Source organism: Apaloderma vittatum, unplaced genomic scaffold (genome assembly GCF_000703405.1).
Source record: "Apaloderma vittatum isolate BGI_N311 unplaced genomic scaffold, ASM70340v1 scaffold2829, whole genome shotgun sequence".
In the NCBI taxonomy this organism is placed as follows: domain Eukaryota; kingdom Metazoa; phylum Chordata; class Aves; order Trogoniformes; family Trogonidae; genus Apaloderma; species Apaloderma vittatum.
In genome coordinates, this window is record NW_009735628.1 from 26887 (window position 1) to 37081 (window position 10195).

At 45.5% G+C, this 10195-nt stretch overlaps 1 protein-coding gene across 2 annotated transcripts in view; it reads left to right on the forward strand.

The window, feature by feature from the left end:
- Positions 1 to 10195, forward strand: part of A1CF (APOBEC1 complementation factor) — a 20033-nt gene that overhangs the window by 403 nt on the left and 9435 nt on the right. For both annotated transcript variants that reach the window (XM_009876636.1, XM_009876637.1), the window contains exons 2-5: positions 2919 to 3053; positions 3243 to 3373; positions 4810 to 5048; positions 7504 to 7668. In XM_009876636.1, coding sequence (XP_009874938.1) covers positions 2919 to 3053; positions 3243 to 3373; positions 4810 to 5048; positions 7504 to 7668 — 670 coding nt within the window. The remainder of the gene's footprint in view (positions 1 to 2918; positions 3054 to 3242; positions 3374 to 4809; positions 5049 to 7503; positions 7669 to 10195) is intronic.

Consider the following 10195-nt stretch of genomic DNA (forward strand, 5'->3'; position numbering starts at 1 on the left):
TCAAAGCCATGGTTGCAGTTGTAAAGCAGCAAAGAAAACCCACCAAGAGAAGTTCCAGAAGGGTGTAGGTCTGGAGTTGGCTGTAGGAAGCCCAGCACATCACCACCAGATGTAGTTTTTGTACAGATCCTTGCACCCATCCAAGTGCATACGAGGCAGCTGCGTCACCTGCTCAAGCATCAAAGGTTTAGTCTTCAAGGTCTCCAAGTGCAAAGCCACCTCTGAGCACGTCCTTCAAAAGCCGTCTGAAGAAGTCTCGCTCAGTTAGCAGGGTCAAAACAAGCTCATCTTTTGAAAGCATTGAGCACTGATGTGACCAACCTTGCATCCTGGAAGAAGCAACGGGAAGTACTGAATTTTAGGCAAGTGGTTGCCTTGAACTTTGCCTTGCTTTGCACAGCAACTAGAGGGCACAACAGTCCAAAGCAAAAACTGAGGCTCCTGGGAAAAAGTGTTTTCCTATAGCCCTTAATCCTTCATGCATCCCAGGACCAGGCCAGCAGTTGGGTTTGTTGCCCTTGAGGAGGCCAGCAGCTCTACTTGACCCAGAAGATAAATATATCTTTTTTCTTATTACCTTTTCCATTCCAAGTTTACTATATTATCTTCTGGGCGTTTTATTTTCTTAATCTTCTTCTCTGTGTCTCTTTGGGCTTTTCTTCCAACCTATCTATTGGTGCAGCCAAACACCTTCTTCATCAACGCATGCCAGGGTCACTCACCTTTGTGAAGTGGCTGATGAAGTCCTCCTTCCCTCCAGACACCTCGTCGAGACGAGTTTGTTGAGATGCTGCCATCAAGCCACAAACGAAGCCACTGCAGATTGAGGGAAGGCCTCATTTCTTGCTGTGCCTCCTCACGCACCAGCTCCCATAGACACTGACAAAACAGAAAAAAAAAATCAAGTTTGATTGTCTCTCACTTGGCTTAAAGTCCAGCTGACACTCCAGTGAAGATTGCAGATGACTGCAACACCACAAAGAACAACCACTACTTTTTTTCCCTCACCTAACAAATGGCTTGAGAAATGGAAAAATCCCTGCAAGCAACGTGCTAAGTTCGTCCAGACTGGGAGCAGAAAAACAGCCCAAAACATCATGGTATTCCCGTTAGATTTGCTGTGAGATGTCATTCATAAATAGCGATATCCCTGGGACTCTGTCACTATGCTGAAAACATCTGCAAAGCAGGAGTGAACGTGGATAACTCAGGGCCTGTTACAGACTCAGGAAAACTGAGAGAGCTTGTGGTATATTCTTAATTTCCTGCGAGGATTCGTTTGCTTACATGCTTTAAGATCTCCTCTTAACTCAGCTGTGCAAGCATTCACTTGCCTGGAGTAATCCCAGATTGGGAAATTACTACAGAAATGGTCAGGGAGCCAAAGACAGAAACATTACCCGAGTCTCAGCTCCTCTGGGAGCAGGGCACTGCTGCAGGACAGAGAGAGTGGGAATGGAAGGAGAGGAAGGAAGGAAAAGAGCAGGGTAGTGGTGGGGGGAAAGAGAGAGAGAGAAAGCAAGCAAGCAGAAAAGAGGAAGAGACAAAGGAAGAGAGGAAGAGAGGAAGGAAGAGAGGAAGGGAGGGAGGGAGGAAGGGAGTGAGAGAGGGAGGAAGAGAGGGAGGGAGGGAGGGAGGAAGGAAGAGAGGAAGAGAGGGAGGGAGGGAGGAAGGAAGAGAAGAAGGAAGAGAGGAAGGAAGGAAAGAGGGAAAGAAAGAAAGAGGGAAAGAAGGGGCAAGAGAGAGGGGAAGAAAGAAGAAGAAAGAAAGCAGGAAACCAAGAAATAGAGGCAAGGTGGTTAAAAACAGGACAGAGACACAGTGACCTAGCTAAAACAGCAAACAGAAGAAATATTGGCTGGTCTTCACATCTTTATCTACTATTCAGGGCCAAGACTTGCACCCTGCCTGAAGAAACTCCTGGGTAGACAGGCATCGTCCTTCGTCCCTCACGTGGCCTCCCACCATCGATTGTCCTCCTCTGTCCTCTCCTCTGCCCAGGCCTCCTCCTTGCTGCTCTCCCTCTGAAACGCTCAGCATAGTTAAAGAGCTTCGCTGCTCCTGGTTGCAGGAAGGGGTGGGGGTTGGGGTGCACCGTTCCTCCCGGCCCATCTCCGGGCTCAGGTCTTCAACACACTTTGTGCCACCTGTTTGCTAAGCTCAGCTGCTAGCACGAACGTCTGTTTTTCCAAGGGCGTTGAGCAGCTCCGGCACCACCTAATGCCAATGACACCTCCAGCTTGCCCCTTTCACTCTGTCCACATCTCTCTACACATTGCTACCTCCCTCCCCAGTTTTCCCCTCTATGTTAGCACTTTCTGACATTCTGCCTTCTCCTTTTGGGAAGTCCTTCTGCTTTCAAACACAATGCCTCCAGCATCTTTTCTCTGGTCTGTAGAGTAGGAAGCTCTCCACCAATTACTGAGATTAGCAATATCATTGCTAATAAATGTTTATGATTGGGTGAAGGGTCATGGCAAGCTATAAATTTTGCAAGTCCACAAGTAACACACGCGTCCACAGAGATTCACCTCACACAGCCAAGAAGAACAACATTTTCCAAGGAGGTGTTTGACTGTTTCCATCTTGGAGTAGCAATTGAGTTGCGAAGCACACATTGATACACGTTCCTCAGGAAAACTCAGCTAGGACAAGCCAGAACCTTCCCCAGTCCATCACCAGCATACTAAGTGGGTTATCAAAGCCTACAGATGTGGCAGTGGGGCAGCCAATGCATGCTGAGCTATGTCTGATGAGTCTGTAAAGAGTTGCTCCTCAAAGGGAAGGAGGGTGAGGGCACTTGCCTCCAGCCCCCTGGTAGCAGAATGTGTCCAAAGGGTCTTTCCCTGGGCAGGGGTTGGTTACATCCACATTCAAAATCTACATCCAAACCATTCTTTTCTTTTTCTCCACGGCAGGAAAATGGGCAGAGGAAATACGGAGGCCCACCACCTGGTTGGGATGGCCCTCCACCAGAAAGGGGATGTGAGATCTTTATTGGGAAACTGCCCCGAGACCTCTTTGAAGATGAACTTATACCATTGTGTGAAAAAGTAAGACTTTCTGGTGGGTAGTTGTTTCGCAGAGGTCAGTGAACCATCAAAAGTACATTTCAAGCCTGAACTGGGGATGACTTGGTCCAGAATAGTGCTGGAGCTCCAACGCGACAGAGCCAAGGGAGCACCCGGTCTTGTTCGAACACCTCCCACCTTGCCGACAAACCTTTTTCTCTCTGTTTGCAGATTGGCAAAATCTATGAAATGAGGATGATGATGGACTTCAATGGCAACAACCGGGGCTACGCCTTTGTGACCTTCTCGAACAAACAGGAGGCGAAGAACGCAATAAAGCAACTCAATAATTACGAAATCAGGCAAGTATGGCAAACACTTTCATATCAACTTGAAATCACACGTATTTATCTATTTTGTTACGTAAGACATATTTCTCCTTGCAGCCCAGAGGGAGGTTATTTAGGTATCTAAGCTTTGAGTGGAAATCATGTCTCTTCTCCCTGTGCAGTCATTGTTTTATGCAAAAGCAGTACGTAGGACTCATCAGAGTCAAAATCTTTTGCAGGAAGTATATTTCTACCAGAACACTGAAAAAAATATTTTGCTTTGGATCAAATTAACTTTCGCTCAACCATTGCTGTTTATTTCACATTCCACTCTGGGCTGTTTTTTGTGGATTTATTCCTATCTGCAGTCTCTCTCATGTCCTGTACTGCAGATCTGTTCTGGGAGATGGAGCAATTGCAAAAAATTGGTGAAATAGGATGGAAAACAACTGGCAAAACAGTGACATTTCCTAATAGGTGGGAACAGAAAAAGTCCTCATGTTTGTGACTAACGACTGGGAACAAAACAACTAGAAATCAACAACATATGGGCCCATCAATATGTTTTGTTTTGATTTCAACCACACGTAATGTTTTTTTCTAGTTCAAAATGGGATGCGCCTTTGCTTAGAAGCATTCAGAGACAAACGATTCTGGTAATTTTATGGCTTTGATTTTTAGTGAAAAATGGGTTTAGTGGGTTGTGAATTGCTTTGCTAGCAACCCTAAGGATGAGCACGTCACAAGGCACACAGGGAGGACTTGGAAACATTGTTTGCATCAGAGGTTGGAAAGTCCTAAAGTCTTCATCCATCTCCACCTCCTCTGCTTACTTCCCTTCTTCCAAAGACTCCTTTAAAGAAGTTTTTAACTTTTCAATACCTTCAAGAGGTACTTGGAAAATGAAGAAGTGAGCAAAGTGTATGCAAGGAAATTTTTACTTGGGGGTCTGCACAACAGTTGGCATCAATAAGACCCCAAATAGTGTCTCTCCACCGAGGAGATGAGGGCTTTTCTTTCCCGAAAACCTCAGTCAGGAGGTCCAGGAAGCTACAAGTCACTGGTGAACACAATGAATACTGGCTTACACCAGTGGCAACACAAGAGTCACTGCTGTGACCATGGGTGGTAGGTACAGTTGCCTGGTAGCAGCCATTTTTGTAAATAGCAAAAGGGAGAATCCCAGGAAACAAAAGCAAATTTTGGCTTCGGTGTCCCCCTGACCTCAAATCCTTCCTTTCAACTGTTCTGCCTTACTTTGATGTCAAGTTTAGCAGAGTGGCAGCCTTGATCTTAGCTTTTGTGTTGAGCAAATCTGCTTGAATATCCCGAATGTATGCCACAGAAGCAGGAGGCCTTGTATTTGACCTTGTGCTTTGGGACAAGAGCGAGGGTTTATTTTAGTTTTTTTCCTCTCTTTGAGAACTGATCCTGACTCCTGACAAACCAGCCATGTTGTTTATACTCAGGAACGGGCGTCTCCTCGGAGTCTGTGCCAGCGTGGACAACTGCCGCCTATTTGTAGGAGGGATCCCCAAGACAAAGAAGAGGGAGGAAATTTTAGCGGAGATGAAGAAAGTCACAGACGGAGTCGTGGACGTCATTGTCTACCCTAGTGCAGCTGATAAAACCAAAAACCGTGGGTTTGCTTTTGTGGAATATGAAAGTCATCGAGCAGCAGCCATGGCCAGGAGAAAATTGCTCCCAGGTTAGTACAGATGGTGGGGCTGGTAGGGATGGCTCCATCCCAGGGGTCACCTACATACACGCTGCAGTGTGGTGAGACCAAAGTCTCCAGGAGACCCAAGAACCCAAGGAAGGGAATCCTATCAGGTTTTCTCGGCTGCTAGAGACACTCAGAGCAAGGAAGGACCCTGGGCTTATCTTGGGTTATATATGAAATAGAGCCTCAGTGATGGCCTCTCAGAGAGAATCACTCAGGAAAGCATCCAAGGACATTTTCAGTCTTGAGAATGTCCTGAAGATATTTCTGAAAATGGATTCTTCCTGTGGGGGAAGAAAACTTTCAGTGAGGAACTGCATTAGGCTTTAAACAATGTAAAGAGTAAGTTTATGCAAATTAGCACTGGGGGAGATTCAAAGACCACTGTGAAGCAGAGAGAGGTTTGACAGGGGTTAGATGAAGGAACCACTTGGCACGAAGTACATTTGCAGTGATTTCACCAATTCTCTTGTGATTTCTTATGCTCAGCATCTCCTGCACTGCTTTGTCCAACCCAGTTCTCTTGCTGGTGAAAGAATCCAATGAACCTTCTGCTTTGAGACCTGTTCCTAACCCACCAGCCTTCTCTCACTCTTCATATACAATAACCCATGAAACAGCCTGAGCAATTTAAATGATTTTTTCTTATTGCAAAAAAACCCCACAAACCACAATTTTGAACTTAGCTACTGTGAGATAGCTCACACCGGCTATTTTTACCTTTTATTCTGCATTTTCTGCATGGTTTTAGCATCTCCCTGATTGTGGGAATACGTCTGTCCTTCAGCACAACTTTTCCACAGTTTCTGTATCAAGAAGGAAGGAAGGAGCAGGTGCAGCCGTGGCTGCCACCGGCAGCCTCGAGGGAGCAGAGCAAAGACAGTGAGGCAGATGGAACGAGCACGTAGCCCTGAACAGACATGTGCAACGTGCTAGCGACTGCCAGCTTAGGGCCATCTAAACAGTTTGGGGGGTTTCAAAAGACTGAGCAGGAGCCAGAGTTTTCTGATGTTGCAAACATATGGGAGGAACTTGTAAAAGAAAGTTTCAAGCCAGAACGGAATGTGTCTCCAGCTGATGCATCAGATGGGTGTGAGGTTGAGTATCATTAGAGAGATGCCTCCTTTGCTCTGAATCTTGCTGCTCTACGTAGAAGAGACAAAAAGGAAGATGCTTTTTATGAAAATGCTGTTCCATCTCCTGGTTAAATGAGAGGGTGGAGGAAGACTGGGTGTTAGCAAGAGGCTAGTGCAGGCACCAAGTTTATAGAATCATAGACCCATAGAACAGTTTCGGCCGCAGATACAGTACATGAAATTTGAGGCTCTGGGTATTAGTGCGCGACCAGATTTCAACCACTCCTGCAAGATGTGCAGCAGGGACAGAGATGAAGAAGAGGAGGAAAGAGTTACTATTGCCACCCGGAGATGAAGAAACCATCACTATCATCATAGACTGGCCTAGGATGGAAGAGACCTTAGAGATCATTTTAATCCAGCCTCACTGTCACCAGGGACACCACCTCTCGACTAGATCAGGCAACACATGGGGACCGAGCGGGAATCGAACCCGCGACCTTGGCATTGGTAGTGCCACGCTCAACTGACCAAGCTAACCAGCTGAGCAGAGGTCCCTCTGCCTCCACGGTGTCCTGCTGCCCACCGCTGTGATTCCCACAGCTCTGAGACGAGGCTGTGGCCGTCAGGTTGTGTTACATGTTAAACATCACTAAATGACTCGACGACTTAACAGATTAGGTGACTCAACGCAAATGACTATGGATCACTGCGCGATAAAATGGCGACGTCACCTCTAACTACCTCTTTATTTGCCATTTTTATTTTCTGCCCCTCAGCAGCTCTATCCAGCACGTACCAAGCCCACGGGCTTCTCCTCCATGCCCACACTCTGCTTCATGCCTCCGTTACTTTTTGTGTCCCTCCTTCCTACTCCTTCTGCTGCAACTTCACCCAGTGAGGACCATGCAACTTCAAACACCTGCAGATAGAGGCATCCTGGCTCTTATTATTTTGCTTTATCCAGGTGGAACTTCTCGATCCTTTTCCTATTATTTAAGGAATTAAATGTTTGCAGCCAAGTGGGAATTCTATAAGTTCATTAAATAGTTCCCTTTACAGAGCACTTCAGGGAAGGGGGACGTTAGTGGATCGTGAATCATGTCGTATTTTCCCTGCTTTAATTCTGGATGCTGCATTTCTGCAGGCATCTAAGGTGTTGGTGGGAGCACGCGCAAACTGCGAGCACCTGCTTTAGGAAATGAGTTAACGAAGCAGCCATGCTTTGAGCCAGAAAGGCTCATTTCAGTCACGTTTGTAGAACTGGCCTATTGCGCTGTTCACACAGCACGGGAAATAGTCTGTGAGCAGAAGCGAGAGGAACCAAAGGCTGTCTGAGGCTGACCATGCCAATTCCTTTAAAGGCAGGATCCAGCTGTGGGGACACCCCATCGCTGTTGACTGGGCAGAACCAGAAGTGGAGGTGGACGAAGACACCATGTCGTCAGTAAAAATTCTCTACGTGAGGAACCTCATGCTCTCGACCACTGAAGAAACCATTGAAAAGGAGTTCAACAGCATCAAACCAGGTAGGAACCCATTGACATTGTAGCTCTCAAATAGGTGCTGCTACTGCAAAACAAAATATTTCTCCATTCATAAAACGTCAAAGGAAGAGAAAAAAAAAAAAACGACTGGTTTTTCCGCTGTAAAATGTTCATGTGTAACACCACAAAAACTGTTGTTAGGCTGAAGGCTCCCACCCAACACACACGTCATGTCATCCCATGAAAGGCTGTTTAATTTTTCACATTGATTGGCAACTGGTAGAGATCCAAAATGCTGCCTGGGGGTGCCTGTGTCACAAAAATGGTTCTGAATCGTTTCAGACTTTCTTAGAACGAGAAAGCTGGCGAAACAGCTGGGTGATTTCAGCATTCTTCTTCTATGGCAAAGGATGATGACAGAAATAGAGTGACTCAATACAAATGCTTTCTATCCAATCTATCTGAATTCTGAATCCTATCACCTTCTTTTAAAAAACGCTGTAGATTTGTGAATAATCAGTGCTTATCATTTAACGCAGAATATGACAGTATTCCTTCGTGGCCTGTTTTACACGCACTTAGGGTGAGATTTTTCAAAAAGCAAGTAGATTGCTTGGAAATAAAAATCCTGCTGGCTTTCAAAGGAGACTTTACTCCTGAGTTGCTCCAGCTTTAGGAAATTCCACCCAAAACCAACAGAGTAAAAATAACCCTTTTCTGCAAGCTCTCCAAGCCACACAGTCCATTAAGCGTTAGTAACTTATGCTTGGCAATGGGAAATCGCCTTTCATCTCGTTCCTATTAACTTCCTTCCATTAATTTTTTAGAATACGCTACAGAGTTTCATTTTTCCTTCTCTAATTTTTCATTTCTGCTCAGCATATTTCTTCCTTTTTTTTTTCTTTTTTTTTGCACTAGGCTGCAATGCAAAGGTCTTTACCAATCTTTGCTGTCCTTACAATATTTCTGGCTAATACTTTGAGCCACTATCAAGCTGTTAATTTTACCCCCGAGTTAAATATATATCATCGCACTCTAACTGTTTCCTCCTTCATCTGCCCGGTTTTCTTCCTGAACACTGAGCTGCTTGCACTCCCCAGAAACACGTTTATGCCCATTTAACACTTTGGTAGCAGTAATCTGCTTTGCTCCTAAGACAAGTTTTCCGGTTACAGCATCGGAAGATCTGTGTCAGCTTTAATTTTTCTTTCAGCACTTTAGCATTTCACTTCTCATGCTGGAAATCATTTTGATTTATTTATTTGTATCAACAGCCTTATTTATTGTGGATAAAATCAGTAATGCCTTTTTTTAAGTTGTGACAGCCTTCCAAAAAACTGTGCACCGGCATAGTAAAGCCTGAGTTTGGGGGAGAGCAAACACAGCTGAAGTTAAAGCAAGATTACAACCAAACCAGTCAGAAAAGACCTGAAATTATTCACTTCCAGCCTTGGTTATCTGCCTTATTCATTGTATTGCATTTTAGTACCTCTTGCTTGAAGTGTGCATTTGATCCAAGACATTAAGCAGCTGTTTTGACAATAACAAGTCATCTAATAAAAAATGATTTCAACAAGAAGTGTAACAACCCAGAGGGCCCCAAAACAGAGCAATTACCACATCGCTACCAGCTCTGTAGACACAACCAGGAACACTGCTTGTGCATCTGAAGTTGTAATTCAGTAAAAATATCACCCCTTAAACCTGTGCCAAATTCAGAGCCTGGGGACTTCTATAGAGATATGCATCGCTTGTCTCACTGAACAGCCCTGCCCTTGCTCCCTAGACATTTTGACATGAATCCTTGTCCCTGGCAATGCTCTCAGCAGCAAGGTCATGCTCTCCAAATCTACTGAAGGAGACAATATTCCCCTTATAAAATCACATGGACGGTCTCTCCGCGGTGATGACCCGAGGGCGGGTATCACATCGCTTTGCCCCAAGCAGAGGCAGAAGGAAGGATCAAGGAGGCAGGAGAGGGATTTTCGAAACACAGAGAGTTCATTAAAGCCTTGGCTTGTAAACAGGCATCAGCATATAAGCCCCATAACTCCAGGCTTAGAAAATCACCCTCCGATCCCAGAAGGACACGAAGTGCTAGTGTAATTTTGAAAGCGTGCGGGCTGCTCAGGTTATGGGCTAGGACAGGCTTCATTCAGCCCTCTGGAGCTCCTAATGACTCCCCCTGAACTGCAAAGAAATAGATTTACTCATGCGGTTATTTAAGTAAGCATGTTTTTTGCAGCAATATGACATCCTCCCGTGCACCCTGTTCACCTTTAAAGGGTAAGAAGCCAACAGAAGAGTCATTCACCATCCCTTAGCTGTATTTACAAAGGATATGTTGGTGGTGTCACAGTTTCAGTGGCTGAGCAATGTGGTTCCCAGCCCACAGGAATGGGGCAGATGAACAATTAGGGGAGAAAAGGCAAATGTCTAAAGCTTATGACCACAGGGAACAGGGTCAGGGTAGTTATTTGGAGACGAGTTATTCAGAGACAGACCTAAGACTGCTGAGTACCTCGGTGCCAAGGAGTTTCTGGCAGCAGGGCAGCTGACGAGGGAAAGA